General features: G+C 33.6%; 3 protein-coding genes across 5 annotated transcripts; all 3 read left to right on the top strand.

Moving 5' to 3' along the window:
• Positions 1 to 3281: 3281 nt before the first annotated feature.
• LOC105766299 (disease resistance protein At4g27190) lies at positions 3282 to 18779 on the top strand. 3 transcript variants are annotated; one of them, XM_012585700.2, is made up of 6 exons: positions 3282 to 3406; positions 12987 to 13049; positions 13138 to 16152; positions 16455 to 17237; positions 17587 to 18336; positions 18477 to 18779. In XM_012585700.2, the coding sequence occupies exons 3-6, from the start codon at positions 13183 to 13185 to the stop codon at positions 18576 to 18578; spliced, it is 4605 nt and encodes a 1534-aa protein (XP_012441154.1). In that variant the 5' UTR covers positions 3282 to 3406; positions 12987 to 13049; positions 13138 to 13182; the 3' UTR covers positions 18579 to 18779. The 3 variants fall into 3 exon arrangements, with proteins under 3 accessions (XP_012441154.1, XP_012441151.1, XP_012441153.1); XM_012585697.2 differs by lacking the exon at positions 3282 to 3406 and adding an exon at positions 12282 to 12626; XM_012585699.2 differs by lacking the exon at positions 3282 to 3406 and adding an exon at positions 12282 to 12626 and having other exon boundaries at positions 12987 to 13062.
• On the top strand, positions 3951 to 5398 carry LOC105767115 (disease resistance protein At4g27190-like). The gene is made up of 2 exons (XM_012586633.1): positions 3951 to 5252; positions 5372 to 5398. Exons 1-2 carry the CDS (start codon positions 3951 to 3953, stop codon positions 5396 to 5398), a joined length of 1329 nt encoding a protein of 442 aa, XP_012442087.1.
• LOC105766300 (uncharacterized) lies at positions 5272 to 9550 on the top strand. The gene is made up of 4 exons (XM_012585701.2): positions 5272 to 6922; positions 7226 to 8008; positions 8358 to 9107; positions 9248 to 9550. Exons 1-4 carry the CDS (start codon positions 5420 to 5422, stop codon positions 9347 to 9349), a joined length of 3138 nt encoding a protein of 1045 aa, XP_012441155.1. The 5' UTR covers positions 5272 to 5419; the 3' UTR covers positions 9350 to 9550.
• Positions 18780 to 19832: the final 1053 nt, after the last annotated feature.

Raw genomic sequence — 19832 nt, 5'->3', positions numbered from 1 at the left:
TAATCACTATGAAATCAATCATGGTATTACCCAATAAAGAAAAAAATGAGGTGTTCGAATAACATAGATCTTTAATTCCCTTTAAACGGTTCTCCAAACCAATAAAGATTGTACCAATACCTTATCCATTTGAATTTACATTCTATCTTAGTTACCATTATTTTATCTAGATTTTAGGTGAGTATCGAATATGAATATGCAAGTATACTCAATTTTCTTGAAGATCATATCCTATAGTTATGTCCAAATAAGTATCAAATACTATCAGATCCACTCTCCAAACTCCAGCAAACACAATTAATTTATTTACTTTGCATGATTCAAAGCAAGAGGTGGTTTCCATTCAATATGTCTCAGTATGTACAATAACAATAATCCATCAACTATGTATATAAACATTATTGAATCACATTACTAAGAAACTAAATAAATAGGAAAATAATGCGGTGTATAGGACGATTTGTAAGATTGCACTTTGTTCTAATATTTCTAATTTTATTACATATATATTAATTTTTCTGATGATTCTTCAATTGAATTTATACAAACAAAGAGAAAGAGATATCACTGAATCACCGATCACGTAAGGATTCATTTAGAACAAATTCGAAACACACTGTTATGGAACAAAATAGAAAGCCAGAAGAAAAGCAGAAAAAGAAAGGAGGACAGAAACAACAGAGAATGCAGAAGAAAATAGAAAAAATAGAGACAAAATAGCAAGGACGAGGAGAAAGGAAGAAGGGAGACGAAACAGATTTAATTCATCAAAAAAGCCTTAAAAAAATACATAAAGAGGATTCAAATGAGAAACACAAATAACTATCGTTTGAATCGAACACAAGTTAGATAACAAGAAAGCATAAAAACAAACTGATCAACCAATTGATCAACCAAAATCGCAAGCAAAGACAATGAAAGCGATGTAATAGGGTAATCGTTCAAGATTCATACCTCAACAAAAACCAAACGCCGAGACCGGAGAGAAAAAATGAAGCGAGAGATTTCGGTAAAGAAATGGGAGACCAGAGAGAGAATCGGTAAAGAAATGAGATGAAATGATGAGACGAGAAAAAAGAGAGGGTGGAGGACGATTTCGGGTAGGGAGGGAGGGTAAAACAGAGACTTGGGGAGGGAAGCCGGACGTAATGTGTAATACTCGATTTGGGAAGGGATTAGAGAAGCAGGGAATTTGGGGATTAGGTCGGGATTGTATTACGCGCGTAATACCTATTACAGCGAACCAAACGCCGGAATAGGGGCGTAATGTAATAGGCGCGTAATCGGGGCGTAATGGATTAGCTAATACACTGAACCAAACACAGTGTAAACATTTTCTAGTGGCGCTATTTAGGTTTGCTTTACCGACAAAACAAGCGTAAACTACGGCCAAAATTTTGTCCCAACACTTTTTTTTTTTTAGATATTTTTCAAATTTATTTCCTTAACTTTTATTTTTAAAAAGTCAATTCAATCAATGTACGGGGCCCACAAAGATTCCCCTTGTCTTGTCAATCCACTAAAAAGCAACTACAAATAATTGTTGAAACTTTTATTTACAACTGACAGTAATCTCATAACACAAATCCTTTGGCTAAACCAAAACCAAGAATTCCTACCTTATATTCTTCAGTGTTGGAATTTTCCAAGCACATCAACTCCAATTTCTTCGTTAAGGTTTTTCGTCATTTTAGTGCTACCTTCATCCCTCTTCTTTTCTATTTCCCCTTTCCCGCTGTTTTACCTAAATAATTCAAAAAAATATTATATTTACAAAAATAATTCAGGTTTAAAAATAATCACCAAAATAACCTAAAATGAACAGTACCCACTCTTTTTTTGCACCAATGATTGGCTAATTATTGTGTCAGACTTAAAAAAATTATTTTTTGGGTTACGGCTGTCAATGGCGGAACCCATGTATTTTTTTTTAAAATTGTGTAATCTTGAAATACGGATATCTGAAAAAAAAAAAAAAAAAAATTTTTGGGTCTTTGGCACATCAATGGCGGCACCAAGACACAAGACACGAAAAAAATTTATTTTTTTCGTGTCGAATCGATAAAAAATACGAAAAAAAAAAAAAATTTTGGGTCTTGGCACATCAATGGCGGCACCAAGACACAAGACACAAAAAAAATTATTTTTTTCGTGTAAGAATCGAGATAAAAAATACGAAAAATAAAAATAAAAATTTTTTGTCTTGGCTGTCAATGGCGGCACCCAGACACTGAGAGAAAGAAAAAATTTTAATTTTTTCGTGTCGAATCGAGATAAAAAATACGAAAAAATTAAAAAATTTTTGGGTCTTTGGTCATCAATGGTAGGCACCCAAGACACAAGACAAAGAAAATAAATTTTTTTATTTTTTTCGTGTCAGAATCAAATAAAAAATACGAAAAAAAAAATGTTGGGTCTTTGGCACATTAATGGTCGGCACCCAAGACACAACAATAAAAAAAATTTAATTTTTTTTCGTGTCAGAATCAGATAAAAAAATACGAAAAAAATTAAAAAAAATTTTGGGTGCTGGCCTGTCAATGGTCGACACCCAATGCAATCTGAAAAATTTTTTTTTTTTTTCGATGTTAGAATCAGATAAAAATACGAAAAAATAAAAAAATTTCTTTCTATGTATGACTGGGTGCCGCCATTGATGTGCCAGCACCCAAATTTTTTTTTATTTTCGTATTTTTATCTCGATTACGACGAAAAAAATAAAAATTTTTTTCTTGTCAGATCGGGTGCCGCCATTGATGTGCCAAAGACCCAAAATTTTTTTATTTTTTCGTATTTTTATTCGATTCGACACTAAAAAAAATAATTTTTTTCGTAGATCAGTAATCGGTGCCAACCATTGATGCATCAAAGACCCAATTTTTTTATTTTTTTTATTTTTATCGATTCTGAAAAAAAAATAAAAAAAATTTTTTCGTGTACTGGGTGCCGGCCATTGACAGGCCAGCACCCAAAAAAAATATTTTTTTGTTTTTTTTCTTTTTCGTATATCCGTATTTCAGTATTACAAAATTTTAAAAAAAATACATGAGTTCCAGTCATTGACAGACTAGAACCTAAAAAAATAATTTTTTTAAGTCTGACACAATGATTAGCCAATCATTGGTGTAAAAAAAGAGTGGCTACTGTTTATTTTAGGTTATTTTGGTGATTGTTTTTAAACTTGGATTATTTTTGTAAATATAATATTTTTTTGGGTTATTTGAGTAAAACAGCCTCCCTTTCCATAAAGCCAAAAAAAAAAAAGATCAAGTTTACTCTTTGTGTTCAGTTTTTCCTTTCTTTTATTCCAAAAAATACCTAATCTTCAAATCCTTTTGATTGTTTTCAACTAGTGGAGCATTTTCTCAGCACCAAGTCTGGTTTGATTTTGAAGTTCTCAAGTGAGGTAAAGCTATTTATATATGCTTCATTTCTTAATTGTGTTTAGATACATATATATTTCTTGATCTAATAATCTCTTATTCTGTTTTTTTCTTGAAGCAAATCAAAGCTAAAATTAGGTGGCATTACACTCGTATATTTGATTTTGTTAACTAGTATGAATTGATAAGCAACAAATAAAATGTAATAAAAGCTTCTCCACTAAGTCTTCTTTCTTTCTACTTATCTCACCAATTCTGCACCATACTTACAAAATTTCTATGGTATAAAATTATTTTTAGTTCGGCATCATATCAATTCTGCTGTCGGTATAAGTTTATCATAGTATTCACTTTTTGTGTTTTGTCTGCAGCTGGACTGAGTCAAATAAAAGCCGATTAATTTTCATACTTGGAATTGTCTTTTACCTTGCGTGGTATGTCTAAGAAGTAGGTGTTCATCTTCAACATTTTTTAATTCTTTAATATTTTTTTCTAATGATAATTACTTATGATTTGCTACAGTGTCTGAACTTGGAAAATCGTATTCTTCAATCGAGCTTGTCAAGAATGGGTTGTGAATTTTGCGACTCTGCTCTTGCTAACGCCGTTGGAACACTAATTGTGGACAATGTGGTAAAGCCGGTGGGACGTCAACTTGATTATGTCCGCCACTTTCATGAAAATGTTGAAAAGCTGGTGGAAAAAAAGGGTGAACTTGGAAGGGCACGAACTCGTCTGCAGCATGAGACTGGGGTTGCTGAAAGGCAGCTTTTACATATTGAAGATGATGTAGGGGATCTGCAAAGGAAGGCAGTGGAAATCCTATCGAATGTGGAAACTTTGGAAATGGAAATTCAACAGAATAAGAGGTGTCTCAATTGGTGTCCTAATTGGAGTTGGAGATATCAACTAAGCAAGCAAGCAATGAAGAAAACTCTGGATATATCTAAGCTTTTGGAGAAGATCAACAAATTTGGTCAACCTGGACGAGTCGGTTACCGTGCTCCTAGTACCCTTCCCACCATAGAATTCCTATGCTCTAAGGAATTTGTGGTTTCGGAAGCTTCAAAGATTGCTTTCCATCAAATCATTGAAGCCCTACAAGATGACAATATCAGCATGATTGGATTGTGGGGGATGGGAGGGGTGGGCAAAACCACCTTGGCTCGTGAAGTTGGAAATCAAGCTGAAAAACTGAATTTGTTCAATAAAGTTGTGATTACAACTGTGTCTCAAAATCCAAACTTCGAAGTAATTCAAGACCAAATTGCACAATTCATAGACTTTGATATGAAGAATGAACGAGGAAGAAGATCAGTGCAAGATTTATGGTTGAGACTGAAGAAGGAACAGAGGATTCTTATTATCCTTGATGATATTTGGACAAATATCAACTTAAAGGAGAAGATAGGAATTCCGACTGGCGAAGATCATAAAGGTTGCAAAGTTCTTTTAACAACACGCCGTCAACAAGTATGCCTTGCTATGGATTGTCAAAAGGTGGTACAACTGGGTTGTTTAGATGGCGATGAAGCTTGGAATTTGTTTGCAACGAAAGCAAGTTTAAATGGCTCTGCTGATGACGCTATTAGAAAGGTGGCAACTAAAATCATCAGAAAATGCCAAGGTTTGCCCATTGCTATAGTTTCGTTGGGAAGTGCTTTGAAAGGTAAAAGTTGTCACGAGTGGAAAGCGGCATATCGGAGACTCAAAGGTCGTAGATTAACTGAAATTGAAGATGTTAATGAAGAAAATGCTTATCTATGTCTTGAGGCGAGCTTCGATTACTTGAAGGGTATGGAGACGAAGACTTGTTTCTTATTGTGCTCTTTATATCCCGAAGATTATGAGATTTATGTGGAGGACTTGGTGAGATATGCATGGGGATTGGAGTTGTATAAAGGTATCAACTCAATTGAAAAAGTTAGAAGTGAAGTGCTTGCATCGACTGAGATCCTCAAGAACTCTTGTTTGTTGTTAGATTGCAGAAGAAAAGGGCATGTCAAAATGCATGATGTGGTTCGTGAAGTTGCTTTATGGATTGCATCCTCCAGAGAGGAGTTTCTTTTGCGAGTGTTGAAACATTGCCGATGGATGAAAGTTTCAAGCATTTCATAGCAATCTCCTTCAACCGTGATCAAATGGGTGAACTTCCCGAAGGATTGGTTTTCCCAAATCTCAAATTTCTTTTACTTGGTGGAACAGGTAAGGGTCGCATGGAAACTTCAAGTGAATTCTTTGAGGGTATGAAAGCATTAAAAGCTTGTACTTTGGCTGATCTATTGTTATCTCCAGTTGCATTTCAATTCCAAATGAACCTTAAAACATTGAAGTTGTGTAACTGTAGATTCTCTGACATCTCAATGGTTGGGAAGTTGAAGACACTTGAGATTTTTTCCTTAAGTGGATCTCTTATCTCTGAATTGCCGAACGAAATTGGTGATTTAGAAAATCTAAGACTTTTGGAGTTGTCAAATTGCACAAACCTACGAAGAATCCCTCATCGATTAATACAAAGATTGTCCAGTTTAGAAGAACTATACTTGCATGGTTCTAGCTCAATAATATGGGCGACTGAGAACACAACTGAAAAAGAATGCTATTCTAGCCTATCAGAGTTGAATTTATTGCCCAAGTTGGGTGTACTATCGTTGGATTTGTATCCTCAATATCTTTCAGATGGCTTTGTGTTTCCTAAATTATGGAGATTTGATGTTCTCATTAGTTTGGTTTGGAGGACGCCATTTGAACCTTGTCCAATCTCAAGATCTTTGACAATATTTAATGAGTCCATAGATGCATGCAAGCAACTATTTGAAGATGTAGAATCTCTTGACCTGATAGGAGTGCAGGGCTCTCCAAACCTTATTCCAAGCTTGGAGTTGGAATTCAGTAAGTTGGCTTCTCTAGATCTTCGTAGTTGCAATGGTATGAAATGCCTAATTGATGCATCAAAGCAACAGGTGCCAACCACTGCATTCTCTAATTTGAGAAGCTTATCATTAGCATCTATGCTTGCTTTAGAAGAGCTGTGCAATGGCCCTCAACCACAAGGTTTCTTACAAAAGTTAGAAACCTTGTCCTTAAGGGATTGCAATGAAATGATTGGTGCAATTCCAATTTTACAAAATCTTGAAGAGCTTCAAGTTCATCAATGTGGTAAAATGCAAGTGCTATTCCAGACTGTTGAATTGAGGAGCATAGAACAGTGGCCCAATCATCATTTAAGCCTCCAAAGCCTAAAGGTTGTACAAATAAGTGACTGCAACAGTTTGAAATATCTCTTCCCAATGTCAGCTGCTAATAATAGCCTTGGGCAATTGCAATCTCTGGATATACGGAGATGCTCACAATTGGAAGAAATAATACAAGGGACAGAAGTGTTAAACATAAGCCCCCAAAGTCTAAGGAAAATAAGAGTAAGTGAATGCAATAAGTTGACATCTCTTTCCTCATTGTCCCATGGTCACAGGTTGCAGGAGTTACTAGTGGATGATTGTCCCCGGTTGACACCTCTTATCATTTCGGCTAAAATACAAGTAAGATTTATAAATTATTAATTATTAATTGAATTGCTTCCTTTTCTTTCTTTTTTTTCCCTTGCTAATAATTGGTTATCCCAATTGAGAAAATGCTTGCATAGCTGTTTAAAGGATACATAGTTTTCATTTTATAATTTTGGTCTACAAACTAATCCAAATTACAGTTAGCTGACTATAATACCATTTAATAACTCAGATAAAATTTCATTAAGAGACTTTTTATGATTTGTAAGAGAAATTAATTAGTAAAATGATAAGTTGTTCACTTTCTTTAAACATTTTGAAATGATTTGTTTATAGAAATTGGAGCTACGGAGAATAACAAGTGAGCAATTGAGCAATATAGATATATTTAATTGTGAAGAAGTGGAGCAGATTACTGAGAAGGATCAAACTTCATCACATGATCATCGACTCCAACCTATTTGCTTTCCTAATTTGACTCAGATTAGTATCTTCAATTGTGAAAACTTAAAATGTCTCTTCCCGATTACTGTTGCTCATGGAGGCTTTCCAAAACTTCTAAGTGCGTCCAATTTGCAAACTCTGGAGATAAGCAACTGCTCCCAGTTAGAAGAAATAATCCAAGAGCCACAAGTGTCAAACATAAGCCTTCAATGTTTAAAGGAAATAAAAGTTGTAAACTGCAATAATTTAAGGTATCTCTTCCCAATGTCTATTGCTAATAGCCTTGGGGGATTGCGAACTCTACAAATAAGTTGGTGCTTTGGATTGGAAGAAATAATCAAAGCAAAAGAGGCATCCAACGTATGTCTCCATAGTCTAATGGAAGTATTTGTACATGGATGCAACAAGTTGACATCTCTTTCCTCATTGTCCCATGGTCACATATTGAAAAGTTTGACAAAACTTGAAATTTACGATTGCCTTCAATTGGAAGACACTTTTCCAATCTCAATGGCTCAAGGTCTTCCTCTACTGAATGAGGTTGTGTTGGGAAATTTACCTCAATTCAAAGGAAGGGATGGAAACGAGATTGTGCTCACCCTTTCATCATTGCAGAAGTTAAAAGTGGTGAATTGTCCCGGATTGACACCTTTTATCATTTCAACTAAAATACAAGTAAGTTTTATATATTGTTTATTAATCTTTTATTGATTTTCCCCTCTTGATAATTTACTTTCTGAACTATACAAATGCTTGTATATTATTTTATAGTTTTGGTCTAATGATTCATCTAGTTTTTGTAATTTGATATAATTGGCTATAAAAGATAGGAAAAAAAAATTGGGCTTATTCTTGAAGGAAAAAGAATTAGATAAAAGAATTCGTACAAAAGCGTTTAAACTTGAATAATTTGATTTTTTTTAAATTAATAAATGCTATGTAAGAAAATTTATTAACAAAATGAGTGATAAGTTGTTCATTGCTTTCAACATTTTGAAATTGATGATTGATGATATGTTTATAGAAATTGACCCTTCGGAGGATGGAAGAAAGGAAGAAAATGAGCAACATGATGGGGGAAGGAGGATCATCAGTAAGTATGGAATATTTAAAAATTTCCAATTTTAGAGAGTTATTTGATTCTAGTTATAACCTTTCAAGCCTGAAGTTCCTAAATTTGTTTGGACTAACCGAATTGCGAGTGATATGGAATGGTCCCATCCAAGCTGTAAACTTTCAAAATCTCACTGAATTGAATGTTGGAGACTGTATAAGCTTAAGATACATCTTCTCACCTACCATTGCTCGAAATTTGCCACGACTGAGCAAGTTACATATATCTTGTTGTGAGGAATTGGAGCAAATTATTGACAAGGATCAAAAGTCATCACAACATCATCTCCAACCTATTTGCTTCCCTTGTCTGGCTGAAGTTATAATAGATAATTGTGAAAACTTGAAATATCTCTTTCCGATTACTTCTGCCCATGGTGGCCTTCCAAAATTGAAGACAATAAGGCTTGTAAACGTCCCCAAATTAGAGCAGGTGTTCGAAGGAGATGAAGCAAATGTGAGTAAGGATGAAGAGAAAGTGATACACCTACCACAATTAACCGACTTAGACCTTGGTAGGCTACCAAACCTCATGAGCTTCAGCCCTGTAGGTTATCATTTTGTTTTCCCATCTTTGGATGATTTAAACGTACAAGATTGTCCCAACCTAACCACAAGGTTTAGTGTTGATTCAGAGCAATCAGTGCATGCCGAAACACAGGTGCACTTCTCTCCCAAACTAATGTTCATCTATTGAATTCTTTTCTGTGTATTCACCCCAACTCTTTAATTTCTATGAATTCATGCAATATTTTCATCATAAACAAACAGTAATATGTCAAGCTTTAATTCGTTTTGCAGGCAAGCCAATCAGTTGATGAAACTATAGTGGAAGAATCTGCTACAGCTCAGGAAACTACATGGCCAGCTGGTAGCAACATAAGTTGGAGTGCAGAACACTGAAGAAGACATTGATGAACAACTTTTTGAATACGAAGATTCAAGTGAATGAAGGCAATTATATAAAAGGAGGTTACCTGAAAATCCATCCATTGTGAACCTCTGGTAGTTGTTTCATTAAACAACTTTGGAAAAATTACTTTATTTAAAACAGTTCATATTTTTTAATGTTTGAATATCTTATATAAAATATTTTTCCTCAAACGATTAAATCATAATATTAAACAACTAAACAATAGCTAGAGTCAATAAGTAAATAAAACAAATTTTCTAATCTACAAAAATCTTTTGTTGTATGATTTTATTTGTTATGATGATTTAAAATAGTACGTGATAAACAAATATGTTAGTTTTATAATTAATTACAACATATAATATATTTTATTTTTTTTCTACTAAATATTATCAGTATGGTTATTAATCATTGTTTATATGTTTAAATCTTTTCAATTTTATTTTTATTTAATTTTTGGATCGAGATTTAAATTTTAACTAGGGCAAATTACCCTATTCATCACCCTAAAACACTTACTATGGAGCTTGGAACCTTGAAAACCCTAAATAGGGCTTCTCCCTTGCTGATTTCGTTCACCATGGAGAAGATGATATTTTTGGCCATCTTTTTCCCTTTTTAATTCTTTTTATTACTAGATTACAAAATTGCCCCTAACTTAAAAATTTCCTATTTCACTTATCTCATGTCCATTTTTATCTACCAACTTAACCAATGGTCTAATTACCATATAAGGACCTCCAATTTAAAGTTTCATAACAATTGGACACCGCTAACATGTAGAACTCAACTTTTACACTTTTTACAATTTAGTCCTTTTGACTAAATTGAGTGCCCAAACGGACAAATTTTCAAATGAAATTTTCACGAAATCATTTTTTGAAATCGTAGACCATAAAAATATAAGAAAAATAAATTTTTCCTCATCGGATTTGTGGTCCCGAAACCCAGTGTTCCGATAACCTTGAATTTAGGCCATTACATAAGTGATAAGAGGCCTTTTGGGTGTGTGTGGATGCTTCCAAGAACAAATCCGTGAGGGCCATGTACACCCAAAGTGGACAACATCTTACCGAGTTGGGTGTTGGCTATGACATTTATTAGTATTAGAGCCACTTGTCGTGCCTTTTAAGCAATGGTGGGGCAAACCTCAGCAAAGACGTTGAGTCCCTAAGGGGGTGAATGTAACACCCTAGGTAAATCCCACATCAGCAAAGCACAGGAAAGGTCTAGACTATATAAAGAGGTAGCAACACTTAAGTGGTAAGAGGTCTTTTGGGGGTCTATGGTCGCTCCCGAGAACAAATTCGTGAAGGACATGTGTGCCCAAAATGGACAATATCTTATCAGGCTAGGTGTTGGCTATGATAGTTTGGTTTGTGGGGGGGGTTGTTGTTGGCAAGATGATGTTTATCCGGGCAAATGAGTTAGCAAAGTTGGTGGAGTTGGAAGGGTTTGGGGGTTGGGGGTAGCATCATTCTAAGAGTAGATTATAATAATTCCATTAATCAGTTATTTATTTTTATTAGTGATAAATTACACTTATTATTTTATATTAATAATTATAAGTTATTTAATTAATATTACAATTAAATACCAACTAAAACTAAATTTAGCATATAGATGCATTAGTATCCAACAATTATAACAATTAAAGAGTAGATTTAAGTTTTCATATTTTATTTTATTTTTGGGTTTTAGCCTTGGGCTTATTGTGATTTACAAACTAATAATTTGACCTAATTTTCATTTTAAGTTAGTTTATTTTTCTTTTAAAGTTTTACTTTTAATAATTATGTTATTAATATTATTAAATAGTAAACCAATTTGGATTCAACTAAATCATTGCTTTTAAGTAGTATCTTAAGAGAGTAATGCAGTATCTTAAAAAGAGTAGTAATTCATATTTGAATTACAATATCAAAGAAATGTAACATCATTTTAATAAAGGATAAGATAATATAAATTATATTTAAATTGTAATTTTGATTTTAATTTTTTTATTTTTAGAGTTTTTAAATTTTGAAAACCAAAATTTAATATATAATATTTAATGATGTTGTGAAAAGTTAAAAATCTTATTGACAATGAAAATCTTATACCATTGAAAATGGAGTGGTTATAAAAACATTTGATAGTTTTATTAGTATTCATAATAATGAATGAAATTTTATTCCATTGTCAATCAAGCAATTTTTTAATATATAAAATATTAATTTTTTAATGTATTGACATGATACCTTGCGTGGCAGTGTATGCGTATTTCATGTTGACATGACACTATTTTTCTTATATGCCACACCAACGATTAATTTAAAAATAAAATAAAAATTGATAAGTAATTATAAAATTAGCATAAAGCACACATGAATTATCATGCGGGCTGCCATGTAAAAAAATAATATTTTAGTTAATATTTCTGTTAAAAACAACAATGCAATTCTTTTTATAAGATTAATGGCTAAATTAACAAAAAGATATAAGCGTTAAGGATTAAGTTTATCATTATACATTTACAAAACAATAAAAATATGATAACTTTAAATGAATAAAAATGAATTAAGGAAAACTAATTTTCATTCCATAGCAAATGGAAATTAAGAAGATAGATTATTTTGTCAATAGAAAATACATATTTTTAAATGCAGTGAAAATGTTAAAGAAAAATTTTAAGTGTGAGAGCAAAGACTTAACATTTTCTAGTGGCGCTATTTAGGTTTGCTTTACGGACAAAACAAGCGTAAACTAGGCCAAAATTTCGTCCCAACACTTTTCTTTTTTAGATATTTTTCAAATTTATTTCTTTAACTTTTATTTTTAAAAAAGAAATCAATGCATGGGGCCATTGACAAATCAACCAGTCAATCCACTAAAAAGCAACTACTAATAATTTGATCCATTGATTGTTTGTTGAAACTTTAATTTACAATTGACAGTAATCTCATAACACGAATCCTTTGGCTAAACCAAAACCAAGAAATCCTACCTTATATTCTCCAGTGTTGGAATTGTCCAAGCACATAAACTCCAATTTCTTTGTCAAGGTTTCTCATCATTTTAGTGCTACCTTCATCTCTCTTCTTTTCTATTTCCCCTTTCCATAAAGCCAAAAAAAAAAAAAAAATCTTCAAGTTTACTCTTTGTGTTCAGTTTTTACTTTCTTTTATTCCAAAAAATACCTAATCTTCAAACCCTTTTGATTGTTTTCAACTAGTGGAGCATTTTCTCAGCACCAAGTCTAGTTTGATTTTGAAGTTCTCAAGTGAGGTAAAGCTATTTATATATGCTTCATTTCTTAATTGTGTTTAGATACATATATATATATATATATATATATTGATCTAATAATCTCTTATTCTGTTTTTTTTCTTGAAGAAATCAAAGCTAAAATTAGGTGGCATTACACTCGTATATTTGATTTTGTTAACTAGTATGAATTGATAAGCAACAAAGAAAATGTAATAAAAGCTTCTCCACTAAGTCTTCTTTCTTTCTACTTATCTCACCAATTCTGTACCATACTTACAAAATTTCTATGGTATAAAATTATTTTTAGTTTGGCATCATATCAATTCTGCTGTCGGTATAAGTTTATCATAGTATTCACTTTTTGTGTTTTCTCTGCAGCTGGACTGAATCGAATAAAAGCCGATTAATTTTCATACTTGGAATTGTCTTTCACCTTGTGTGGTATGTCTAAGAAGTAGGTGTTCATCTTCAACATTTTTTAGTTCTTTAATATTCTTTTCTAATGATAATTACTTATGATTTGCTACAGTGTTTGAACTTGGAAAATCGTATTCTTCAATCGAGCTTGTCAAGAATGGGTTGTGAATTTTGCGAGTCTCTTGCTAACTCCGTTGGAACACTAGTTGCGGACTATGTGGTAAAGCCGGTGGGACGTCAACTTGATTATGTCCGCCACTTTCATGACAATGTTGAAAAGCTGGTGGAAAAAAAAGGTGAACTTGTAAGGGCACGAACTCGTCTGCAGCGTGAGACTGAGGTTGCTGAAAGGCAGCTTTTACATGTTGAAGATGATGTAGGGGATCTGCAAAGGAAGGCAGTGGAAATCCTATCGAATGTGGAAACTTTGGAGATGGAAATTCAACAGAATAAGAGGTGTCTCAATTGGTGTCCTAATTGGAGTTGGAGATATCAATTAAGCAAGCAAGCAATGAAGAAAACTCTGGATATATCTGAGCTTTTGGAGAAGATCAACAAATTTGGTCAACCTGGACGAGTCGGTTACCGTGCTCCTAGTACCCTTCCCACCACAGAATTCCTCTGCTCTAAGGAATTTGTGGTTTCGGAAGCTTCAAAGATTGCTTTCCATCAAATCATTGAAGCCTTACAAGATGACAATATCAGCATGATTGGATTGTGGGGGATGGGAGGGGTGGGCAAAACCACCTTGGCTCGTGAAGTTGGAAATCAAGCTGAAAAACTGAATTTGTTCAATAAAGTTGTGATTACAACTGTGTCTCAAAAGCCAAACTTCGAAGTAATTCAAGATCAAATTGCACAATTCATAGACTTTGATATGAAGAATGAACGAGGAAGAAGATCAGTGCAAGATTTATGGTTGAGACTGAAGAAGGAACAGAGGATTCTTATTATCCTTGATGATATTTGGACAAATATCAACTTAAAGGAGAAGATAGGAATACCGACTGGCGAAGATCATAAAAGTTGCAAAGTTCTTTTAACAACACGCCGTCAACAAGTATGCCTTGCTATGGATTGTCAAAAGGTGGTACAACTGGGTTGTTTAGATGGCGATGAAGCTTGGAATTTGTTTGCAACGAAAGCAAGTCTAAATGGCTCTGCTGATGACGCTATTAGAAAGGTGGCAACTAAAATCATCAGAAAATGCCAAGGTTTGCCCATTGCTATAGTTTCGTTAGGAAGTGCTTTGAAAGGTAAAAGTTGTCACGAGTGGAAAGCGGCATATCGGAGACTCAAAGATCGTAGATTAACTGAAATTGAAGATGTTAATGAAGAAAATGCTTATCTATGTCTTGAGGCGAGCTTCGAGTACTTGAAGGGTATGGAGACGAAGACTTGTTTCTTATTGTGCTCTTTATATCCCGAAGATCATGAGATTTGTGTGGAGGACTTGGTGAGATATGCATGGGGATTGGAGTTGTATAAAGGCATCAACTCAATTGAAAAAGTTAGAAGTGAAGTGCTTGCATCGACTGAAATCCTCAAGAACTCTTGTTTGTTGTTAGATTGCAGAAGAAAAGGGCATGTCAAAATGCATGATGTGGTTCGTGAAGTTGCTTTATGGATTGCATCCTCCAGAGAGGAGTTTTCTTTTGCGAGTGTTGGAACATTGCCGATGGATGAAAGTTTCAAGCATTTCATAGCAATCTCCTTCAACACTGATCAAATGGATGAACTTCCCAAAGGATTGGTTTTGCCAAATCTCAAATTTCTTTTACTTGGTGGAACACGTGAGGGTCGCATGGAAACTTCAAGTGAATTCTTTGAGGGTATGAAAGCATTAAAAGCTTGTGCTTTGGATTATCTAATGATATCTCCAGTTGCATTTCAATTCCAAATGAACCTTAAAACATTGAAGTTGCGTAACTGTAGATTCTCTGACATCTCAGTGATTGGGAAGTTGAAGACACTTGAGATTTTTTCATTAAGTGGATCTGCTATATCTGAATTGCCGAACGAAATTGGTGATTTAGAAAATCTAAGACTTTTGGAGTTGTCAAAATGCAGAGAACTACGAAGAATTCCTCATCGATTAATACAAAGATTGTCCAATTTAGAAGAACTATACTTGCATGGTTCTAGATCAATAAAATGGGCGACTAAGAACGCAACTGAAAAAGAATGCTATTCTGGCCTATCAGAGTTGAATTTATTGCCCAAGTTGGGTGTATTATCGTTGGATTTGCATCCTCAAGATCTTTCAGATGGCTTTGTGTTTCCTAAATTATGGAGATTTGATGTTTTCATTTTGGCTTGGAGGACGTCATTTGAACCTTGTCCAATCTCAAGATCTTTGACAATATTTAATAATGCGTCCTTAGATGCATGCAAGCAACTATTTGAAGATGTAGAATCTCTTGACCTGGAAAGAGTGCAGGGCTATCCAAACCTTATTCCAAGCTTGGAGTTGGAATTCAGTAAGTTGACTTCTCTAGTTCTTTATAGTTGCGATGGTATGAAATCCCTAATTGATGCATCAAAGCAACAGGTGCCAACCACTACATTCTCTAATTTGAGAAGCTTATCATTAGCATCTATGCTTGCTTTAGAAGAGCTGTGCAATGGCCCTCAACCACAAGGTTTCTTACAAAAGTTAGAAACCTTGTCCTTACGGGATTGCAATGAAATGATTGGTGCAATTCCAATTTCACAAAATCTTGAAGAGCTTCAAGTTCATCAATGTGGTAAAATGCAAGTGCTATTCCAGACTGTTGAATTGAGGAGCATAGAACAGTGGCCCAATCATCATTTAAGCCTCCAAAGTCTAAAGGTTGTACAAATAAGTGAGTGCAACAATTTGAAATATCTCTTCCCAATGTCAGCTGCTAATAATAGCGTTGGGCAATTGCAATCTCTGGATATACACAGATGCTCACAATTGGAAGAAATAATACAAGGGACAGAAGTGTTAAACATAAGCCCCCAAAGTCTAAGGAAAATAAGAGTAAGTGAATGCAATAAGTTGACATCTCTTTCCTCATTGTCCCATGGTCACAGGTTGCAGGAGTTATTAGTGGAGGATTGTCCCCGGTTGACACCTCTTATCATTTCGGCTAAAATACAAGTAAGATTTATAAATTATTAATTATTAATTGAATTGCTTTCTTTTCTTTCTTATTTTTCCCTGTTAATAATTCGTTATCCCAATAGAGCAAATGCTTGCATAGCTGTTTAAAGGATATATAGTTTTCATTTTATAATTTTGGTCTACAAACTAATCCAAATTACAGCTAGCTGACTATAATACCATTTAATAACTCAGATAAAATTTCATTAAGAGACTTTTTATGATTTGTAAGAGAAATTAATTAGTAAAATGATAAGTTGTTCACTTTCTTGAAACATTTTGAAATGATTTGTTTATAGAAATTGGAGCTACGGAGAATAACAAGTGAGCAATTGAGCAATTTAGATATCTGTAATTGTGAAGAAGTGGAGCAGATTACTGGGAAGGATCAAACTTCATCACATGATCATCGACTCCAACCTATTTGCTTTCCTAATTTGACTCTGATTAGTATCTTCAATTGTGAAAACTTAAAATGTCTCTTCCCGATTACTGTTGCTCATGGAGGCTTTCCAAAACTTCTAAGTGCGTCCAATTTGCAAACTCTGGAGATAAGCAACTGCTCCCAGTTAGAAGAAATAATCCAAGAGCCACAAGTGTCAAACATAAGCCTTCAATGTTTAAAGGAAATAAAAGTTGAAAACTGCAATAATTTGAGGTATCTCTTCCCAATGTCTATTGCTAATAGCCTTGGGGGATTGCGAACTCTACGAATAAGTGGGTGCTTTGGATTGGAAGAGATAATCAAAGCAACAGAGGCATCCAACGTATGTCTCCATAGTCTAAGGGAAGTATTTGTACGTGAATGCAACAAGTTGACATCTCTTTCCTCATTATCCCATGGTCACATATTGAAAAGTTTGACAAATCTAGAAATTTACGATTGCCTTCAATTGGAAGACACTTTTCCAATCTCAATGGCTCAAGGCCTTCCTCTACTGAATGAGGTTGTGCTGGAAAATTTACCTCAATTCAAAGGAAGGGATGGAAACGAGATTGTGCTTACCCTTTCATCATTGCAGAAGTTAAAAGTGGTGAATTGTCCCGAATTGACACCTTTTATCATTTCAACTAAAATACAAGTAAGTTTTATATATTGTTTATTAATCTTTTATTGATTTTCCCCTCTTGATAATTTACTGTCTGAACTATACAAATGCTTGTATATTATTTTATAGTTTTGGTCTAACGATTCATCTAGTTTTTTAATTTGATATAATTGGCTATAAAAGATAGGAAAAAAAATTTTGGGCTTATTCTTGAAGGAAAAAAATTAGATAAAAGAATTCGTACAAAAGTGTTTAAACTTGAATAATTTGATATTTTTTTAAATTAATAAATGTTATGTAAGAAAATTAATTAACAAAATGAGTGATAAGTTGTTCATTGCTTTGAACATTTTGAAATTGATGACTGATGGTATGTTTATAGGAATTGACCCTTAAAAGGATGAAAGAAATGAAGAAAATGAGCAACATGATGGGGAGAGGAGGATCATCAGTAAGTATGGAATATTTAAAAATTTCCAACTTTAGAGAGTTATTTGATTCTAGTTATAACCTTTCAAGCCTGAAGTTCCTAAATTTGTTTGAACTAACCGAATTGCGAGTGATATGGAATGGTCCCATCCAAGCTGTAAACTTTCAAAATCTCACTCAATTGAATGTTAGAAATTGTAGAAGCTTAAGATACATATTCTCACCAACCATTGCTCAATATTTGCCACGATTGAGCGAGTTATATATATCTGATTGTGAGGAATTGGAACAAATTATTGACAAGGATCAAAAGTCATCACAACATCATCTCCAACCTATTTGCTTCCCTCGTCTGGCTGAAGTTATAATCTTTTATTGTAAAAACTTGAAATATCTCTTTCCGATTACTTCTGCCCATGGTGGCCTTCCAAAATTGAAGACAATAAGCCTTGGAAACGTCCCCAAATTAGAGCAGGTGTTCGAAGGAGATGAAGCAAATGTGAGTAAGGATGAAGAGAAAGTGATACACCTACCACAATTAACCGACTTAGACCTTGATAGGCTACCAAACCTCATGAGCTTCAGCCCTGTAGGTTATCATTTTGTTTTCCCATCTTTGGATGATTTAAACGTACAAGATTGTCCCAACCTAACCACAAGGTTTAGTGTTGATTCAGAGCAATCAGTGCATGCCGAAACACAGGTGCACTTCTCTCCCAAACTAATGTTCATCTATTGAATTCTTTTCTGTGTATTCACCCCAACTCTTTAATTTCTATGAATTCATGCAATATTTTCATCATAAACAAACAGTAATATGTCAAGCTTTAATTCGTTTTGCAGGCAAGCCAATCAGTTGATGAAACTATAGTGGAAGAATCTGCTACAGCTCAGGAAACTACATGGCCAGCTGGTAGCAACATAAGTTGGAGTGCAGAACACTGAAGAAGACATTGATGAACAACTTTTTGAATACGAAGATTCAAGTGAATGAAGGCAATTATATAAAAGGAGGTTACCTGAAAATCCATCCATTGTGAACCTCTGGTAGTTGTTTCATTAAACAACTTTGGAAAAATTACTTTATTTAAAACAGTTCATATTTTTTAATGTTTGAATATCTTATATAAAATATTTTTCCTCAAACGATTAAATCATAATATTAAACAACTAAACAATAGCTAGAGTCAATAAGTAAATAAAACAAATTTTCTAATCTACAAAAATCTTTTGTTGTATGATTTTATTTGTTATGATGATTTAAAATAGTACGTGATAAACAAATATGTTAGTTTTATAATTAATTACAACATATAATATATTTTATTTTTTCTACTAAATATTATCAGTATGGTTATTAATCATTGTTAATATGTTTAAATTTTTTCAGTTTTATTTTTATTTAATTTTTGATCATGATTTAAATTTTAACTAAGGTAAATTACCCTATTCATCACCCTAAAATAAGGTCGTTTCTATTTTGGTAACTCTAAATTTTTTGTCAATTTAGTCATTGACGTCAGAAAAATTGTTCAAAATCGTCACTCATTTGTTATTTCATTAATGGATTGCTTATTGAACCTTCCACGTCAGCATTTTTTCACAAAATTACAAAATTTTAAGTTAATGTAACACCACATACCCAGTCTAGACGTTAAGACCAAGTCTGGAGGCTACACCAAAGCATTTTAAACCACAATAATAACAATAATTTAAAAAGGAAGACTCAAACCCTCTATCTCAAACACATAAACAAAACACTTAACCACAAATACAAAAACTTAATTACTAGTAGACTTTAACAGAAAAACATTCAAATTTTGAGGCATTACACTTAATATTTTGACCCAAATTCATAACCAACAAACCACTGGTGTCCAAGTCATCATCCCCGTAAATCTACAAAGAGCTCTAACCGTTGATTCTCATTATTATCATCATCATTAACTAAAGGAACGGCCGTCATCGAATAAGGAGGCAACACCCTCCCATTAGTAAACAATGATCGTCCATTCCTTGCTTCATGATGCTCACCGTGAGTTATAACTCTAATTTTGTAATAACAGATTTTGCCCGGGCTTTAAAGGGCTCAATTTACAAATCGGCCTATGTGGCCCAATTAAAAATAAACTGAGGCCCAAACAAAATTCAGTGGCCCAAACCAAACACGGCTCGAAACAGACAGAAACCCTAGGGTTT

This window comes from Gossypium raimondii, chromosome 5 (assembly GCF_025698545.1).
Source record: "Gossypium raimondii isolate GPD5lz chromosome 5, ASM2569854v1, whole genome shotgun sequence".
Taxonomy (NCBI): Eukaryota; Viridiplantae; Streptophyta; class Magnoliopsida; order Malvales; family Malvaceae; genus Gossypium; species Gossypium raimondii.
Note: the sequence above shows the minus strand (reverse complement) of the source record. Positions and strands in the feature narration are given on the sequence as shown.

Coding starts and splice junctions, on each gene's coding strand:
- LOC105766299 (XM_012585700.2), top strand. CDS start 13,183: ATGGGTTGTGAATTTTGCGAGTCTCTTGCTAACTCCGTTGGAACACTA. Junction 16,153..16,454: donor TCATTTCGGCTAAAATACAA/GTAAGATTTATA, acceptor ATTTGTTTATAG/AAATTGGAGCTACGGAGAAT. Junction 17,238..17,586: donor TCATTTCAACTAAAATACAA/GTAAGTTTTATA, acceptor GTATGTTTATAG/GAATTGACCCTTAAAAGGAT.
- LOC105767115 (XM_012586633.1), top strand. CDS start 3,951: ATGGGTTGTGAATTTTGCGACTCTGCTCTTGCTAACGCCGTTGGAACA. Junction 5,253..5,371: donor AGATTTATGTGGAGGACTTG/GTGAGATATGCA, acceptor GTTAGATTGCAG/AAGAAAAGGGCATGTCAAAA.
- LOC105766300 (XM_012585701.2), top strand. CDS start 5,420: ATGGATTGCATCCTCCAGAGAGGAGTTTCTTTTGCGAGTGTTGAAACA. Junction 6,923..7,225: donor TCATTTCGGCTAAAATACAA/GTAAGATTTATA, acceptor ATTTGTTTATAG/AAATTGGAGCTACGGAGAAT. Junction 9,108..9,247: donor CAGTGCATGCCGAAACACAG/GTGCACTTCTCT, acceptor TTCGTTTTGCAG/GCAAGCCAATCAGTTGATGA.